The following is a 20,225-nucleotide window of genomic DNA, read 5'->3' as shown; positions in this document are numbered from 1 at the left end:
ATAGAAAAAGAGTTGAGACATGAACTCCAGCTTAATCAACGTTTGCTTGCATGGAATTGGAATATATTTGATTGTAACAAAATATATTTGATTGCTTTTATCAGCAATGGCTCAACCTTATGCTGTTGAATACAACTCTATGAACTCCGAAATAATCTTGGATTTGAACTATACTTCAGATTTTTAGGGTTAACACTCAAAAATCAAAAAGAAAAAGGTAAATCCCTGTACAAAACCTAAAATATGAAAAGCAGGGGGTGGGCAAAGACAGTGTGAATAGAAATTATGCCATTCCTAAATCAAACGTTATCTGGCCAAAACTCCCTATGAAAGGCACGCTCAAATTCCCTCTCCTGCAATCTTTTCTCTAACTCCTGCTCTTTCTTCATCTTCTTCGAGAGTCCCTTGCCTTTTTTTGAATGCAGCTCCTAAAAACCAACAGCACGGTTATATATAACTGATATATGCAGGTTAGTCATATCATAGGTATCAACAGTTAATATTTATTAAAATATTGGTAGAAATGACAATATTGAGGACAATAATGGTAAAATTAAACAGCGGAAGTTAATATTAAAGCATAATTTCGTATGAAATTCGGCTACTTCTAAACCAATCAATAATGCATCAATTAAACATGTAAACTTCTTAAAGTAGTATATCCATGATAAGTATGATACGCAGGATCAAATCAAAATGGTGCAGGTCACTGCCAGCATCCAAAAACATCTTAGTACATAAAGCATGATCCCGTATAAGCAGTAAAATGGGTAAATTTATTTTCTTATACAACACAAACACATTATGAAAATTTATATTAACTTGTGTAAATGTTCATAGTTAGCCTTCTTACCACCAAATTCGTTAATTAGATTAAATTAACATGAACAATAACCACCACACACACACACACACACACACACACAAATCTAAACAGTTCACACTAGCACTAAAACCATCAACCTCTCAGTAATATATCGCCATGATGTAGGTGATATCATTCCACGGCACATCGAAAATGGTACTTGATTTCCCTTTTTACCACAAAAAGAAAGAAAAAAAGGAACGAACCTAATTTATTTATTTTTTTGTATTTAGAAATAGCAAATAATTAGCAGTCCGATAGTGTAGCCAGTTAAAATGGTCAACTTAATTTCTCTCTTCCTTCTATGTATGTATTGTCTAAATCATTGATCCAACAACATGGCATAAGCAAAAAACCAAAGACCTCACTTTTCTCTTTCACTAATTCTAAAAAGAGCTCTTCTTATTGATCAAATTCCATTGCCTCAGACTTCTAATGCGCTCAGCAGAAGATGAGTTCATAAACAACATCCAACAATATTTATAGCCCCATACATGGTCAAACATATATTTTCCAAAAGAAGCTCCATCATCTAAGTCCCATGCTCAGACTAATAACATGATTATCAATTTATTCATAGCTTCAATATCACTTCATATTTTTCTAATTATCTTCATTGATTGGAAAAGAGGAAAAACCAAACAAGAAAGAATTGGGTTTCTGAATTATTACTATACATGCAAATGAACTCACCTGGTCATTTTTTCCATTCAAGACAGTAGAATCAGGGGGATTTAGTGCCTTCTGTAATTTATCTGCTCCCAGGCCCCGTTTATTATTCTTCAAGTATGCTTGTACAGGCTCTATCCTTCCCTGTTACATAAACATCTCTCAACAGAATTGACATATTTAATTATTAACAAACAGTCATTTTCAGCCAACATGAGAAAGAAATCCACACAAATAAAGAGATTATGTGTCAATTTTATAACTGCTCAGAACACTCTACATTCATGGTCAGGAATCCAGGAAAAAGTGAGTCAACAGAAAACAAAGCTCACACAAACAAAATAAGATGAACTGATTCAAAGTTTATGATTATATTGTTTTTTGGTAAAGAAAAATAAGAGCAAGAAAGATAGTAATATAATAACCTGCTCAGAAATCCCAAGACCAGTTCCTTCTTTCCAACCATGTTTCTTCAAAAGCTGCATAAGACCAATCAAAGGACAATGAATACAGGACCAAAGCAAAAGGAAGAAATAACACCGAAAACATTTTTTTTTCAAATAAAAACAATGGGCGTTTCTAAATATAAAACAATGGGGGAATACCTGAAAGCCTATATTGGAGGGATTGATGGCTATTGATGAACCACTTGAAGTCACCATGCCTTTTCCCATACCTTCTTCCTCCTGAACCAAATGCGCGAAGCTATTGTTCTGAAGATAAAAGAAAACAACAACAAAAATATTATAATACTCTGTCAGCTTTCCAAAGGGCTTTATATGAGTTATGTTCCCTTCTTACCCCTTTCCTTAAAATCCTTATTTTTTCTATTTCTTCTGCTTAGACATACAGACAACTTCTAACGATTAGAGGAATGAAATATTGTTACTGGGTCTGGGTTATGTTCTCCTCTTTCCTTTTCCTCAAAATTCTCTTCCAGATCTACAAACAAAGTATCACTTAGATCATTGATGTACATTTCAATATAGAATCCACTCTCGTTCAGTTTACTTCTCCTACAATGGATTCAAAGACCAGTCTTTTAAATTCCTTTAGCTCATGCCCTTGTTTAGGATTTTTCTTGTGCATAATTTATCAGCATAAAATCAGGCTCTCATTTGCTAAAAAGGAAAAAGGATTAAGTTTAGGAACAAACAAGCCAAGGCAATGTGGATAACCTTTTCATCGTTTCCACTAGAATCTGAATTTTCAGAAACCGGAAAGAATTTATTTCTTGATGTATCTGCTCCTAAGCCTCGTTTGTTGTCCTTCAAGTAAGCTTTAACAGGCTCTAGCCTACCCTGTTCACAAGAATGATGATAAACTTAAGCCATGCATTCCAAGTGGCTTGTGGAATCAAATCTGGTTAAAACACTCGGGCAGAGAAATCTGAAAACCGATCAATCAGTATTAATTGTTGATTGTTGAGAGGTGGTATTGGCAACAATAATACAGCAATATTTCCATATTCTACTTCCAAGAAACAATAATACAGCAAAGTAGCAAATACAGACGGTACCTGCTGGGAAGCACCAAGACCCGTTCCTTGTGTCCAGCCCTGCTTCTTCAAAAGCTGCATTCAAATTCTAACATATCACTTTCTTTATCAAATTAAACACAAGAAAACAACTCGAATTCGAATTTCGCATAAACCCTACAGCTAGAAGCCTATAAGTGAGGACCTGAAACCCAATATTGGAGGAGTCTATGCCTGAAGAAGATGAGCCCACCGTCACCGGCTCGTCCTCTCCCATGATGGCTTTTCCCCCAATTTTTCTTTCTTTTTTGTTAGTGATACGAGTACGGGTTCAGAATTCATAAATTGTTAATTATCTTCTTTGATCATAAACTGAATCGATGCAAATAATAGTAATCGAAAATTTGAAGAAAAAAATAAAAACAGAGAATAGTTTGCTTTTAAGGTGCTTTTGTTAACCCATTTTGATAATTTATAGGTTTCTGTCTAATTTTCTATTAATGAAAAAAGAAAAACAATAATAAATAAAGAATAGTGATTATTTTTCTGAACAATTTTGGAAGGCTTCTTTTTTCTTTTCTTTTCCCTCGTTTGCCAAATTTAAATCGCTATACATTTATCGCATATATTTACATAATAACAGGGGAAAAATCAGGATTTGGGAAACTTAAGATTTTTTTTTGGTCCCCAAAACACATGACCCGGCTCCCCACTCTTCTCTCTCTGTCTCTCTTTATATCTTCTTTGAGCATGTATAAATTTATTTATGGTGTTCATTGAGCGTATCTACAATTTTTGACAAGAAAAAAGAAGAAGAATAAGGTGGATTCGGTTTGGGTGGGCCGAGGGAATTCGTGTGTAGAGGTGTTCCATGGTGTAGAGAGAGAAAGAGGAAGGGGAAGAGGGAAGGGAGAATGGATTTCAAGGTAGGCGGCGGGATTGGTTCGAGCCATCAGTGGCGCATAGGGATGGGGGAAGGTATTTTTTTCTTTCTTTCTATTTTTATTGTTTAAAAGATATACAATTTTTTATATAATGATTTTTCTATTTTTAAAATACCTTTGAAAACGAAAAGACTAAAATATTCTTAAAGTGAGATGACAAATCATGGATTTTGAAATTTTAAGTGACATTTCTCTTTTAAAAAAAAAATTTAAGTGACAAATGAAAACTGAAGTATAAGTCCAAGTGACATTTCTATAAAAATCCTTAAGTAAACATTCATAATACATTCAAAATATATGGAATCTTGAAATTGAATCACGACCCCATAACATTATAGACCCTATATAATTCACCAAATGTTTATCTTAACTTCTAATATTCATAAATGAATCTTACGAAATCCTTGTAATATGCACTTTAATTTTATGACTTTAAATTTACAAATTGATATAAATAAATAATTCTTTTATAAGTTTCTTCTAAGTAGGTGTTACATCAACTTGTTATTTCTAAGTTTTATTATAACTGAGCTCAGTAATTGTTATGAAATAACAACATCAACAGTCACATAAAATGATCGTGGTCAAGAGCTCATTATTTACCATGAAATGACCAAATCAACAGTCACATAAAATGATCGCGGTCAATTTTTTCGATCTAAATAACATTTCTGTTGTTTAAATAATTAATTAGTATTGATAATCGGGGCCGGTAACCAAAAAAAAAATAAAATCCGGGTTATTGGCCTTTTGGCGAAGCCATTCGAAATAAATAAATAAATAAATAAATAAATAAATAAGAGGGCAGATCCCATCCGTCTGTTTGGTAATTGCGTAATTGGCATCACTCTCACACGCTGCTTCTGTAATTTCGTAATTGTCGTCTCTCGTTTGGGTTTGTTGCTGAAAACCCTAAACAGAGAGAAGGAAGAGAAGAGATGGATTTGGACCAGTGGATCTCAAAGGTGAAGGAAGGACAGCATCTATTGGAGGACGAGCTTCAACTCCTATGCGAATACGTCCGTATCTTTATTTGTTTCTTTCCTTTATATCTAGCGTTTGTGTTAAATTCAAATTGGTTTTTGTGAACTTTCTCCCCACTACTACTCGCCTTGTATGATAACTTTGGTTCCTCGAACAAATCGGAAATCCGATTTCCATTTTGTTTTCTTAAAATTCTGCGCTATAAGATCAACAAATGAAACTTCCGAACTCAATTTTTGTCCACAAATGATTTTTGACTGCCCTTTGGTTGAGCTTGAGTAGCTAATAGACGGATATGCTTCAAGATTCAATACCCTTTTGTTTAAAATAGAAAGAAATAACCTTGTTCCCCACTTACTGCCTACATATGTTTAGGTTGTCTTTGTTTATCACAGAGAGCATGCTACATTACATGACACAGTATTGAACGTTCTAAACTCTCTTACGCTTGCTCACCAGGGTTTAAACAATCTTTGTTTCATTACATGTCCGTGACCTAAGTGGCAAAAAGTTTTATGATTTGTGATTTTATGCTCAATTGTTATCGTTATTTTTCAAAAATTAGCACATTGATTTAATGATATGGAATGTCTCATGCATAAGTATTAGTCCTGGTGGGCCCTGCGTAAATGTTATGAGAGGGAGGTAACTTATGATGGTCTCTTGCAATAATTTTTGCACACACACATTAAAGGTAGTTATTGAAAATTGTTTGGATCAGTATTATTCTTCAGAGTGTCGTATGGAATTCTTCTGGTGCTCTGTTTGCAGGGAAATATGAACATTCCCATGAATAATTTCAGGTTTTCCTTGTCAAGAGGAGGTTTATTTTTTTATTGACCTTATTTATCATTGTAACTATTACAGGTAAAAGAGATTCTTATTGAGGAGTCCAATGTGCAACCTGTAAACAGTCCGGTCACTGTTTGTGGTGATATTCATGGCCAGTTCCACGACCTAATGAAACTTTTCCAGACTGGAGGCCATGTACCAGAGACGAATTACATATTCATGGTATGCTTTTATTTTTCATTATAAAGTTGTGATTACATCTCTACCCATCATCATTAAATACCATTTGCCTGTTTTCTTGGGGTGCTTAATATTCCTGAATTCTTGGCAGGGAGATTTTGTTGATCGAGGTTACAATAGCCTTGAAGTTTTCACTATCCTTTTGCTTCTTAAAGCGAGGTACATATACCATAGATTTTTTGTTGGAAGATTGTGCATAATTATATGGTCAATGGTTAACTGCAGTCATGCACATGCTTTTCAAAACAGTACTTCAGTCACACCCACTTCTTTACTGTTTTGGTTCTTATGATTATGCACCATGTTAGTATGCCTTTAACATGCATTGCAGCCCTCTGATATGCGGTGTATGGTTCAGTTGTCATTTGGGTCAGTACTAAATTATCCTTTTCAGTAAGGTAGAGTCCTTGCTTATGGCATTTATGTTAGAAATTTAACTTGTGAAGGACTATTGTATATATAACTATAGATAGATGCACACAAATATGTTGGTTCTTTTAGTTGGTAGAACAAGTACAATGTGGAGTTGATAGTTGAGTGCATTGCTCCAAGGTACTTATGTTGAAATGTTAGTGTGTGTGGTTTTAAAAGGCTATTGTATTTAAATGTTATTTTGACTGCCAAGTGTCATTAGCTGAGGAGGGAAGCTCTGTATATCATATAGACTAAGTTGTAGACATACAAAAATTGTTGTATTTCTACCCTTTCTCTCTTTCTCTTTCTCTTTCTCACCCTCTCTCTCTGTGGTTATCATCATTGCTTAATGTGCTTATATCTGTTTTTATTTTTATTTTTTCCGATAACAACTTTCTTACTGGTTTAGTGGAGACAAAGTTTTGTAATTTGAATTTCCTGGTAAAAAAGAATGCTGATGAGAAATTTTGCACGATATAGGAGATATAAACTCTTACCTGCCATCTCCATGGGCTTTGATATCTTCAGAGTTTAAGGATTGTTATTATTATTATTGTTATTTTAAAATTGGAAGCAGTTGTTTATTGCTGGCTTCTGTTTCATTTCTGGCTCATGTTTTTTTGGGTGCTGCTTTAGAGCTCTCTAGATCTTTTATTTAGTGGACATTTTGTCCATTGTTTTGTACTATTTATTTCTCTTTAATTTTAGTTTGTTTCTAAAAGTTATGTTTTTAGGGCATCTTGTCTATTGTTTTCTACTATTTCTGTTTCTATAAAGTTATTTTGTGTACTACGAAAGAAAGCTTTAATTAATATCTGCATCTGGCTATGGTGAAGTGAATGTGTGATTGCTGTTGTTCTTTTCTTCTCATCCTTCAAGAAGCTAATATTCCTTTTTTCTTGATGGTGGCCTATAGGTATCCAGCTCATATTACCCTTTTGCGTGGTAATCATGAAAGCAGGCAACTTACCCAGGTAGATATTGTATAGTGTTTTGGAACAGACAATTATTAACGACTGCCTTGAATTGTATGTTAAATACTCAAATTCAGGCTGAGAGTTTCCATGCTATTTTCCTTTGCTCAAAGCCAGAAAGTACATCTCGTTCATGTGAGCATTATTTGGTTAAAGCTGTTGGTGGCTGAAATGAAGTCATAATTTTTTGTATTCAGAAGTACTTTAGGGCACTGTAACGGAATTGTTAGTTTAGCATGTGATGGAGGCCTAATATAATGGAGTCAATTGCAAGAGTTGTTGTGTGCAAAAAATTGAGTTGATAAATGAATTACATCTGAATATATAACTCCCTGAGCTTATTTCAATAAAGCCTTTTGAAAATATATATTGAATTGGATAGCGGTAAGATATTGTGGTGTTTATGGGAAGGGAGCAATGATAGGAACTTTAAGGATTAGGAGGATATGACCCAGCAGTAAAAAGTCCATTGTCCTTAGAACTTTTATATAGCGGCCTTAAATTTGGCTTTCTATTGAAGAGTTTTGGTTTCTACTTTTTACCTGCTAGTTCTTTCTACTGCTCCTCATTGCATAATGCATACCCCCTTTCCACGGTGAACTGGGAACACTTGTTTTTTCTTAGTAAAATTCTTTTTTTTTTTGGGGGTCAATATGTTGTAAAAAATGTATTTAAAAAAAACAAGTATAAAGAAAAGGAATTAATACTTTTTGTGAAACCTTTCATATTCAGACATTCGGTTGGACATTATTTTCATCACTCTATTCTGGAAGGCAGGAGCACTTCCCTCTGGTTTTGGCACCCCATGGTCTGAGTAGTGATGCTCACAGCATTGATGATCATTAACCATAGTATCTCTTCTCAGACCAGAGGCTTTAATAAGGCTGGGGTTGTTGGCATTGATGGTGTGATGGTTCTTAATCAATAGTTTTCATCCCTGTTAGGTATATGGCTTTTATGATGAATGTCAGAGGAAGTATGGAAATGCTAATGCATGGCGGTACTGTACAGATGTTTTCGACTATCTGACGCTTTCAGCAATTATAGATGGAACTGTAAACCTCCTCTCTCCCTCTCTCTATGTATATGTCTGTGTGTTTGTGTTAGTATGTATCTCTTATCTGTGGTGTACTTTTTGATAGTAAATATGTTTATTTGGTTTGTCATCCCAGGTGCTATGTGTCCATGGTGGACTTTCTCCTGACATCCGAACAATTGATCAAGTAACCCCTTCTTGATATGCATTTTAACTTGTTGGTATATGTATGTATTTATGTTTTTCATGCATGTTGCTACAGTGCAATTTTGCATTAGACACTTTGCATGGAGGCTTCTTGCATGGATATGATTAACAGTTTCTTTGATTCTGTACTTTTGCGTGTTAATCAATTGAAAGAAGCACTTATCCCGTGAATGTTAGTTTAGCTTTTCAAAGAAGCACTTATCCTATGGCCTTGTTCTCAAACAAGTTTAGCTTTTATTTTTTTAACTCAGTTCCCTCTATTTGAAGCACCTATACCCATGATATGAAAATGCTACCATTTGTATGATTATCTTATTTTTTTGGGTTACAATTTGCCATTTCCAGCATCATCATCACTGCACATGCTTTTTCCAAACAGATAAGGGTTATTGAGAGAAACTGTGAAATTCCACACGAGGGGCCATTTTGTGATCTCATGTGGAGTGATCCTGAAGATATTGAAACATGGGCAGTAAGTCCACGTGGAGCAGGTTGGCTTTTTGGATCCAGAGTCACTTCTGAGGTAACTCGATCTGATTTCAAATTAAGTAGGATACATACCTGCTTGTTGTCTCTCTGTCTCTCTCTGTCTCTGTCTCTCTCTCTCTCTCTCTCTCTTACAAAAGCTTAAGAATTTTCTTTTTCTCCAGTTCAACCACATAAATAATCTTGATCTGGTTTGTCGGGCACACCAACTTGTTCAAGAAGGTCTTAAGTACATGTTTCAAGATAAGGGCCTTGTAACTGTGAGATTCTGAACTTTTTATATTAGTTTTTTTTGGGTATACATTGTAAAAGTTGGATTGAGTAGTTGGGTTCTTGAATTTTGCAGGTCTGGTCGGCACCAAATTACTGTTATCGGTGTGGGAATGTAGCTTCTATTTTGAGTTTTAACGACAATATGGTAAACATTACAAGCTCACCTATGCCTTCTGTTTTTTTCTTAATGATTAATGGAAAATTATCAGATGCAGCAAACTTGTATGATATGTCTAATTAGGATACATGCATATTTAACGTTGATTGTTTCTAGTACCTGAAACTAGTTCTGAGAGAGTTTTTAACATCCATGAGCGCACTCTCAATTTTAAGATTCTAAACAGTTCTGGAGTAGGTGTACTTGGTTCTGGATCATTAGAAGAAATGAATTAAATCTCTACCTAATTTGGTTAGTTTGTAAACTCATAGTCAAACCTATTAATGAGATATGTCCACATCTTTCCTATAAAGATAGGTCCGCATATATGCCATACTTACATGGATTGCTTATAGGTTTGTATTGGTTTTGTTATATTGCACAATTGTATTTATATTTGCATCTGCGTGTATATATTTATTGGAAATGCAAGTTTAAGCATTTAGCATAGTTCTAAATGGTGCTTCCACATTTTTGGTAATGGTGGTGGCAACGGCATTGGTGTTGCTGCTGTTTTCTTTGTTCTTTTTGCTGCGTTTTATTGAGATTGTTATCTTGAATGCTGTCTTCACATGGAAATGATGCTTTTAGTAATTTTGATGTCAAACGATTAGCCGGAATTTAAGGCTATACCAAGGATCCCTCAGCTAGTAATTTTTATGAGTGTAAAACCATGCCGTTGATCAGGCTTCATCTTCTTTCATTTGAAACAGGAGAGAGAGGTGAAGTTCTTCACTGAAACAGAGGAGAACAACCAGATGAGAGGACCCAGGACAGGAGTACCTTATTTCTTATGATCAGTTGGACTGATTTGGCTGCGTCATTTGTATAATCATTTAAGTCTTGGTATAGGTGTTGAGAGTACTGTAACAGAGAAGAGCCTTGAATAGGTCGCGGTCTGGTGGATCTCCTTTAATACTTGGCTGGAGATCCTGCCTTGAGATTGAGGTTTTCCATCTGGTCTGGCTGCTAGACAATTTGACATTCATGGGTTGTGTGTATTACTTACTAGGTTGCTCATGGCTCCTAAACCCTTTTTCAATTCTTAATCCATGCCCGTTACATTTTGTTATGTTTCTTCGTGTCTGCCCCCTTTTGGAATACATGTCTACTGTATCATGCAGCAATGCCCAAATTAGAACTAGCATTTTGTTATTTAATATTTATGCCTATGTCTAATGGCACGCATTTCATTTAGAACCCAGTTTTATTCGTGACCTGAATTTCTGAGGTTGAAGTAACTGTCATTTTTAATTTTCTGGAGCAGCAAATTATAGCGCGTAAAACAGATGAGTAATTTAATTACAAGTTTGTACTAAGTTACAAGATTTCAAGGACAAATGAGCGATATGAATAACTGATAGAATGTCAAAATTGTTCAGCCATCTTTTTTTCGAAAATTGGTCCGGAGATATTTGATTAGCCATCAAACTATACATAAATGTACCACGTGTTCGATGAAAGCCCGGGCATAATGTTATAGATTTTACTTAAAATAAAGGCTTATTTATTATAGTGCTCTTTAAAACTTCGGTCAAATCTTATTTTACTTTCCAAAAGTTAAAATAGTCCACTTAATCCTCTCGACCATGATTTTGTGCCCCATTTTATCCCGAACCGTTATCTCCATTAATAACTCTATTAGTTTTGATGACGTGACAGTGATATTTTAGTCTTTTTATCACAAGTGATGATGTATCATATGAATAGCCTATTTTTTCTTGTTTAAATTAAATAAAATATAAAATAATGTAATTACCTATTTAATTAAAAAATATATTTAAAACATTAGAAAAATTAATAAATAAAAATCTTTCTTCACTATGCTTTAAAAATAAAATAAAATAAATAAATAAATCGTAAAATTGTAATAAATTAACAAAAGAAAATGAAAACAAACGAATAAAGGATTAAGAAAAAAAATAAAACAACAGATTTAAAAAATAAATAAAATAAAAACATTAAGCAAACAGTGCAGCCCCACCCTTACCCATCCACCAAACTATCACCCAAGCCATCCACACTCCCTCGACCCCAAATCATCTGAAACCAACACCATATATCCAGCTGCCCCCTGAACTTCCTCGGCCTCAATAGCCACCCCACCCCAACGGAGAGAGAACCTCTGCCATTAAAAAAGTTTTTAATTTTTTAGTTAGTCAATTCCCCTAATTCCTCTATAGGGGAATGACACCAATTGCAATGGATGCCAAATTCAGGGTCATAATCTTTGGGGATTGGGTGGGTATGCCCGGTGGGGGGTGTGGGTGGGTTTGGATGGTTGTGGATGATGGTGTGGTGGTTTGTTGCAGAAAGAGGAGAAAGAAGAAAGGATGAGGCCATTTTTGGGGAGGATATGGATCTTTAACCAGAGTTGGATCTGGGTAGTTTTTATTATATATATTTTTTTTAAAGAATAGAGAAGCAATATCTTTATTTTTTAATTAAATAATTAATTATATTTGATAAAAAGACTAAAATAGTCATGTCACATCATCAAAACTAATAGAGTTATTAATGGAGATAATGGTGGGGATAAAATGGAATACGAAATTACGGTCAAAGATGTTAAGTGGGTCACCTTTACTTTAGGAGAGTAAAATGAAGTTTGATAGAAGTTTCAGAGGGTAATATAGTAAATAAACCTAAAATAAATACATGTTAAAATGGATGTTATCGGAGGGTGCAAAACGACAATACCATTTTTCGTTTTTCTAGTTGAGTTGAGAGTTGGCCTCTCCCTCGCTCCCAAAATCCAAATGTTGAGGTCTCATTCACTACAAAATAAATTCTGAACTCATATATAGCAAAGATGAGAATGGTGATGAGAATCCCGAGCCACAGGGCCAGCAGGGGTGTGAGCTTTGTAAACCTGGTACAGCAGCTTGTGTACCTTCAAGCAGTTTTATTGTCGTCAATTGGTGCCTCTGCATCCATCACCGTCCTAGCGTCATCGTCATCGTCATCATCAGTAGCAGCAGCAGCAGCAGTGAGGATGAACCAGAGTGAGCCTCCCCCTCCCCCTCCGATGGCAAAGAAGGTGGAGCATAAGATGGAGATGTTCGGAGACGTGAGAGTGGACAACTACTATTGGCTTCGAGACAACTCTCGCTCCAACCCCGACGTCCTCTCTTACCTTCAACAAGAGAACGCTTACACCCAATTCCTCATGTCCGGTAGGTATCCACCTATCTGTTCTTTCCATCTTATCCCTTCGTTTCCGTCTCATTTGTCTTTGTTACATGTATTCAACTATTAATTGTCTGTATTTCGACTTTGATTTGATCTTCATTCAACAGCCTTTAATCTATTACTTACAAAACTTAACCAACACACACATGTTCTTATAAATAAAATGCAATTATTTTGTTATTTTGTTTTTGTTTGCTTGTTTCTAACTTTAGTAGCAAAGCAATGTTATTTTATTTTTTATTTATTTATTTACATTAGGAACTAAGAAATTTGAAGATGAACTGTACGCTGAGATGAGGGGGAGGATCAAGGAGGATGATATATCTGCACCTGAACGAAAAGGTCCCTACCATTACTATCAAAGGACTTTGAAGGGTAAGGAATATGTTCAGCATTGTCGTCGCTTAATACCCAACTTTGAGGCTGAGGCCCCACTCTCTGTATACGATACAATGCCCACCGGACCTGATGCTCCTACCGAGCATGTAATCTTGGATGAGAATATTAAGGCTCAAAACCATGACTATTATAGCATTGCTGCTTTTAAGGTAACCACAACAATGGTGTATATGATTATAAAAGATATTGCAGTGGTTTCTTGTTTGATTATACAAAGTTCTCCACTTTGTTGTAATTGCTTCTTCAGGTTAGTCCAAATAATAAATTGGCGGCATATGCAGAAGACACCAAAGGAAATGAAATTTATACAATTCATGTCATTGATGCTGAGACAGGTGCTCCTGTGGGACTGCCTCTAGTTAATGCAACATCCAATCTTGCATGGGCTGGTGATGAGGCTTTAGTTTATATTACAAGGGATGAAACTCTCCGGCCTGACAAGGTTTGATTCTACTTCTTCGAGCCCTCTGCTTCTCATGTCACGGCATGTTTCACACACCCACTTCGCCTGCATGTTCAATTCTTTGTGCCATTAATTTTTGAGTTGTCATTATTCAAGGACTGGAGAGCATTATAAGATATTTAGCTATCGTATTGGTGTTGAAGATCTTCATGTTTAGGTAAATATTATAATTTAGCAACTTACCAGTTGTTCTGTTACCACGCTTCCCCCCATTTGTTTACATCATATGTATGAGGCTCTCCTGTGTTTATTTTCGTTGACTATTAGTTATTGTGCTCAATGCCTCGTTAGGATGCATCCACCTATATTTCTGTACAAGTCCCTTCTGTTTTCTTGCTGGTTTGTCTTGTTGCAGTGAGCCAGGAGGTCATGCTTTACCCCTGTCTGGCTCACTCACACAGAAGAGAACTTTTACATGCATTCTGTTCGATCGTTTACTTTTATGAGTAAAGTACTGCTTAATCCTTTTTGTTTAGCTTATAGGGTGTTTTCTTTTTAATAGGCATGGTTACATAAGTTGGGAACAGAACAGTCAAGTGACTCGTGCCTCTATCATGAAAAGGATGATATGTTTTCTCTTGACCTTCAAACTTCTGAGAGCAAAAAATTCTTATTTGTTGGATCTGGAAGTAAAATTACAAGATTCAGCTTTTACCTCAATATTGCAAAGCTTGAAGATGGGCTTGTGGTTCTGACACCTCGTGTAAATGGCATTAATACATTTGTTAGTCATCGAGGAAATCATTTTTTTATAATGAGGAGAAGCGACAAATGTTTTAATTCTGAAGTAATTGCTTGTCCACTGGAAAATACATCTGAAACTACTGTTCTTCTTCCACACAGGGAAAGGTAATCATCAAATTTGGTAGTTTCATCCTCATTCATGACCTTAAAATGTTCATGAATTGACTTGTCATTTTTAAAAATTTTAAGAACTATGAAAATTATGTCTTATGTCCTAGTTGTGGCATTATCAGCTTAAGTGTAAATTGAATGTGATATGCATGATTGAAAACATTTGATATCTAAATGTGATTTGCAATATGTTTTTTAGAAATGAAACTGAACTTTTTTCTGGAGCCTTTCTCTAGCTATTTTCCTTTGATGTGCTCTTTTAACTGTAAATAAGAGAGTTATAACAATGGACGGAGTTAGATGTGTTGTTCAGTCCTCCATGCCATATTGTCCAATTGCTGCTTATGCATTTGCATATTCATTCTAGAATTTTTCTCAGGGCGTGAAATATCTTTGGCAATTTTTTTACCTTCACACTATTTTTAGCAGGCACATTTTCTTTCTTATTTTAAGCATACTAATTAGAATTTTCTTCAGTGTAAAAATTCAGGATATGCAACTTTTTAGTGATCACCTTGTTGTAAATGAGCGTGAAGAGGGTCTACCAAAAGTCACTATCTATCACCTTCCAGATGTTGGACAACCGCTTAAAAGCCTTGATGGTGGTCAAGCTGTCAATTTTTCGGATCCCTCATACTCTGTGGATCTATTAGGATCAGAATTTTCTTCCAGAATTTTAAGATTTTCTTATAGCTCGATGAAAACACCTCCGTCTGTATATGATTATGATATGAAGACAGGCATTTCTGTTTTGAAGAAGATCGAAACAGTAAGTCGTTTTTATTGGCATTTCAAAGCTTGCTATTGTGTCTTACTTAACTCTCCTTATAGGAATGTTATTGGTTCAACTTGCAACAGTAATGAATTTATACTTTATTTTATTTTGGATATTAAGATTTCGTTTATTACCTTTAATATATATACCTGGCCTCAGGGTTCCTTTGTGAGTGTATGTGTGTAAATGTGTTTTTGCGTGTGCATGAGTGTGTGTGTGTGTGTTGTGTGAAAATGTTACCTTCTTTAATGGTCATATCTGTTTACTAATGCGAAGTTTATTGTAGGTCTAGGGAGAATGCTGGTTTTGCATGACATGATCATAATATTCACTCATATTATCTTGTTCTTATATTTTTGTTCTCTTTCATTTTCGAATACTCCATATACTATACCAACCAAGAACTTGTAGTTTGTATAAGGAAGCTAAAAGAAAGAACATAAGTTGGTTCAGTGCGGTCATTGTTCAAAATTGTATAAACTTAACACAACATAGTTTTTTTTCCTGAAAAAAGAAGGGTATGCAATTGGGTTTCTTATTAGTATGATGATGTGAGATTTTGTGGGGGAAATAGCAATGAAATTCCAACCGCAGGAAGTTTATTTACTGTGTAGAAGGACTATTTTGGTTTTCAAAGTTAAATATTTAAAGTGGAACTTTTACACATTTTCATTTCCATTTCATATACAGTAGTCACTTCTGTATTGATTACGTTATTGGAAAATGCTTTACACTTGACTTTTTCCCCAATTTTGTCTGCTTTGTTTTTTGTCCCCCCAATTGTCTTGCATGGAATGAGATCCATGATATCACAGAACCTCGTACATGAGGGAGTTGGCAAAAAAGTTGGGTTCTATGGCATCTTCCTGAGTTATTTGATGCCTGGTCAAGTGTTGCCTTTTTCTTACTGTCAAATTAGACACAAATTTGAAGATTGTAATTCAGAAGCATTGTTGTCAATTTTGTTTCTCAGGTTTTGGGAGGTTTTGAAGCATCAAATTATGTTACTGAAAGGAAATGGGCTAATGCTTCAGATGGTACTCAGATTCCAATATCAATTGTTTACAGGAAGGATCTCATAAAACTTGATGGATCGGATCCATTGCTACTCTATGGCTATGGCTCCTATGAGGTAACAAAAGAATTCATAGATTAAACTAGGCACGAGTGATACATTTATATTTTTTTGTTTTTACTGCAATCATTATATTCCAAATGTGATTACATTGAGAAGCATGTCTTATAGAAAATTTGCGAGATGTTTCAAAATACCCCTTGAGAACTTCTAATTGGTCAATTTATCAAAGTACAGCCCTGAAATCTGAAGCCCTTAAAGATATGTAACCAGAGCCATCTTTGTGATTGCAGTCATTCCCTGCGTTATAGTACTAGAGATTGGCAGAAAGATAAGTTTCTGAATTTTATATGTAAGTGCTCTAATCTTCCTTTTCGACAACATTAAAGCCATACACCTCGAAAGAATCAGGAGTCGAGAGATGAGTCCTGATTCCCATGGCTTTTTGTCTGCCTTTTTTAATATATGAACATCAGACGTCTTCTTAAGAAGCTTACAAGTTTTCTTGTTATAGCCTTATAGCATCCGTTTGGATTAGTAATTAGCATGTAAAATTTTGTCTCTGGCCTATGATGCCTAATTCTGATCACAGTTCAGTAATTCTTGTGCAAATACTTTGAAGTTTGTCAGTGGTCCTTTTGGCGTCTTTCTTCTACAGGTTTGTGAAAATCTTTAGAATCCTAATTTCTTGGTGAGAAAAAGCGTTAAAATCCTACTTAAAGCCAACATCTTGGGAGAAGGTGCTTTTTAAGGTTTTTGTTTTTGTGTTTCTGATGGATATCTTGTCTACCCTGTTTTATAACTTATTTTTTCTGTAAGATTATTGTTTCCTACAAAAACGAAATGAAGATCCTAAATAAAGCCACATATTATGCTTTTCAGAACCTTGAACTTCTTAATGTCGGGTTACTCTTCTGGCTTTGCTCTAATCACTCTGGTGTAACAACTTGCTGACTTTTGTCAAGATAGACTTTAGGAATATTTTTTTCTTCAATTGTATTCATTTCTCTCTCAATGACTTGGAGCCTTATCTTGTCAACAGGTCTGCATAGATCCCAGTTTTAAAGCTTCAAGGCTGTCTTTGCTGGATCATGGTCTTATTTATGCTATAGCTCACATTCGTGGGGGTGGTGAAATGGGGAGGCAGTGGTATGAGAATGGAAAGTTACTGAAGAAGAAAAATACTTTTACCGATTTTATTGCTTGTGCTGAGTATTTGATAGAAAAGAAGTACTGTTCAAAAGCAAGATTATGCATGGATGGAAGCAGTGCAGGTGGATTGCTTATTGGTGCTGTTCTTAATATGAGGCCTGATTTGTTCAAGGCTGCTTTTGCTGGAGTGCCCTTTGTTGATGTTCTGACAACAATGCTTGATCCAACTATCCCTCTCACAACTTCAGAGTGGGAGGTATTTTTCTTTTCCTCATGAGATTCTTATGTTGAAGCATTAACAAGATGAAAGAAATGAAGAAGAAATTCCCTAGTAAAATTGTTTGTTATGAATGCAGAAATACTCTTGCTATGTGTATGATTGGTGAATTTTCTTGGATGCCGTAGCTTGCATGTGATGAACATCTAGTTTTATGGACCATCATTTGGGCATTGTTAACTTAATCTCCTTAGGGATTTAATGATTAACTGGGGTGGATAATAATATAATGATCACATCATTTTAAACATCACATAAATGCAACACCAGTTAATTGATATTGTCATCAAATGCAACCTGTATCCTTGTATGGGTCAACCCGAACTTGACATCATGATTTTTCCTTCTTGTTTTTTTTTTTTTTTTTTTTTTTTTTGCGCTACAGAATTTTTGGAGTTCTTCGCTTGAACTTTGTTGAAATATTCTTTGGTTTTCCAGATCTACCTAATTATATCCATTTGCCCCATCTTTATGATCTTAGGTGACTCTTTTAGGTACTATTCACTGATATAATTTTGTTTCTGCAGGAATGGGGTGATCCACGTAAAGAGGAGTTCTACTTTTACATGAAGTCGTATTCCCCTGTTGATAATGTGAGGACAATATAACCTGTTCTTTACTGCTTTAATCAGTATCGTTATAACAAGTAAGCTAGACTAACCCTAATTTGGTATCATCAAAGTGATCATTTACAGACAACAGACAAAGAGGAAAAATTAAAGAATTTTCTCTAATCTTCTGTCCCAGATAAAATTGCCAAGCACTAATTCATGAATTGTAATACATTCCTAAAATATTTTTTACCTTAATGATCTAAGTTTGGCATTATTTTATGCAGGTTAAGGTGCAAAATTATCCAAACATTCTTGTTACTGCTGGTCTAAATGGTAGGCACAAGATCATAACACTTTTGCTTCTGCAATTTCAATTTCTTCATTATCTTGAAATAGTTGGCATTGCCATGAAAGATTGCAGGGTGCTCCCACAATATAGTTCATTATTATCTTGAAATAGGAAATTGTCAGATAATTGCTTTATGTATATAATTAAAATCTATCGGAAGGCTTGCGGTCTGGAAAAAAGGAACCCTGTTTAAAAAGATTAAGTCGTGTTGTACCTTGTTGAAAAAGTAGGGTGAGAATGTAATACTTTGATCTTAACTTTAACCCTAGAAGGTTTTAAATAGAGTCTATGCCTAATCACAGAAAGAAAGTAAATCAAATCAAATCACTTACAGAAGGAAGTTACTTTACACTGCTAAACAAATACTCACGTAGAATCCTAGTTAGAAATACTTTTATTCTCCAACAGCAACTGAGCACTGTTCAACACATTTGAATGTTTAAGTCAAATTATTATGTTTAGAGGACTTCATGGGTAGGGCTTATTGGATGTTGGTGGCTGATCCCCTGGATGAGACTCAGCTGTGTAATGGAAAGAGGGAAATTATAATTTCATATTTGATAATGCTTTTTTTCTCCTGGCATTCCATTTGAGACACTGGTTTATTGCAACAGATCCACGGGTGATGTACTCAGAACCTGCTAAATTTGTTGCAAAACTAAGGGATATGAAGACTGATAAAAACATCATTTTGTTTAAATGTGAATTTGGTGCTGGCCATTCTTCAAAGTCGGGGAGGTAAAATTCTTTTGGCTATTATTTCTGAAACAGAGTGGATTATTCATTTTAAATAAAATTTTATTATCCGTTCATTTTAGACGTAAATGCAAGTCACAATTTTACAAAGGTGAGAAGAACAATTGCTTATAATTAAAAACAGCTAGAACTCTATGGCCTTCAAGATCGTTGAAGTCTGATGTATTTCCATGCATTCTCTGTAAGGAACTAATTTGTGTTTCTTCCTCATTCTTGTTTGTTTGGTGTAGATTTGAGAAGCTTCAAGAAGATGCCTTCATATATACCTTCATTATGAAGGCTCTGGATATGGTTCCTGCCCAAGGATGTGGGCTGAATTAATTAGACTGCTCTTAGGAGGATGTGGTGCAAATTATATAGGATTCACGTCACAAAAACACTTTTCTTTTTTCTTTTTTGGGTCCGGTATGGTGATGTTGGAATCTAATCGGATTTCGAATCGGATTGGGTCAAAAAAAAATTTAAACTCGGGTTGAGTGGAATTTCAGGTGCTCCGCTCCATCTCCGACCTGTTTACAGCCCTACATTGGAGACTCTTTGTATTTTTCTGTTGAATGTGACTTTTTTTTATGGGTAAAAGTTGAATGTGATATTATTAGACGGAAATAACGACCAACTATAGGGAAGTGATTCTGCGTGTGCCAATCCAACTACACAAGCAAAGCAACCATTTTCAAAAACTAGCAAGGTTGGATCAGTTCAGTTAATCATACATACTTATAGGAGGAGAGAGAGCCGTAAGAAATTAAACGTTCAACTGAACAGAAGAAGGTGAAATGGGCTTTATATTCGAAGTGCAAACATTTCATTTCCAGTTCAACCCTCCCTCGGTATATGTATCGGTTGCATGGAATAATCTT

The 20,225-nt window shown here is 35.1% G+C and overlaps 3 protein-coding genes across 4 annotated transcripts; 2 read left to right on the top strand and 1 right to left on the bottom strand.

The window, feature by feature from the left end:
• On the bottom strand, positions 26-3,541 carry LOC18793830 (protein pxr1). Of its 2 annotated transcripts, XM_020560551.1 has the most exons (7): positions 3,217-3,537; positions 3,054-3,107; positions 2,713-2,835; positions 2,140-2,247; positions 1,960-2,013; positions 1,559-1,678; positions 26-428 (listed from the first exon to the last, which is right to left on the bottom strand). In XM_020560551.1, the coding sequence occupies exons 1-7, from the start codon at positions 3,286-3,288 to the stop codon at positions 300-302; spliced, it is 660 nt and encodes a 219-aa protein (XP_020416140.1). In that variant the 5' UTR covers positions 3,289-3,537; the 3' UTR covers positions 26-299. The 2 variants fall into 2 exon arrangements, with proteins under 2 accessions (XP_020416140.1, XP_020416145.1); XM_020560556.1 differs by lacking the exon at positions 2,713-2,835 and having other exon boundaries at positions 3,217-3,541.
• LOC18791596 (phytochrome-associated serine/threonine-protein phosphatase) lies at positions 4,695-10,697 on the top strand. The gene is made up of 10 exons (XM_007227427.2): positions 4,695-4,974; positions 5,807-5,953; positions 6,063-6,130; positions 7,302-7,359; positions 8,304-8,414; positions 8,532-8,582; positions 8,982-9,125; positions 9,253-9,348; positions 9,435-9,506; positions 10,232-10,697. The coding sequence occupies exons 1-10, from the start codon at positions 4,894-4,896 to the stop codon at positions 10,313-10,315; spliced, it is 912 nt and encodes a 303-aa protein (XP_007227489.1). The 5' UTR covers positions 4,695-4,893; the 3' UTR covers positions 10,316-10,697.
• On the top strand, positions 12,154-19,971 carry LOC18792414 (protease 2). Its single transcript, XM_007225132.2, has 11 exons — positions 12,154-12,694; positions 12,969-13,258; positions 13,357-13,551; positions 14,075-14,421; positions 14,905-15,196; positions 16,176-16,334; positions 17,320-17,685; positions 18,234-18,299; positions 18,545-18,593; positions 19,224-19,347; positions 19,596-19,971. Exons 1-11 carry the CDS (start codon positions 12,331-12,333, stop codon positions 19,684-19,686), a joined length of 2,343 nt encoding a protein of 780 aa, XP_007225194.2. The 5' UTR covers positions 12,154-12,330; the 3' UTR covers positions 19,687-19,971.

This window comes from Prunus persica, chromosome G1 (assembly GCF_000346465.2).
Source record: "Prunus persica cultivar Lovell chromosome G1, Prunus_persica_NCBIv2, whole genome shotgun sequence".
NCBI lineage: Eukaryota > Viridiplantae > Streptophyta > Magnoliopsida > Rosales > Rosaceae > Prunus > Prunus persica.
Note: the sequence above shows the minus strand (reverse complement) of the source record. Positions and strands in the feature narration are given on the sequence as shown.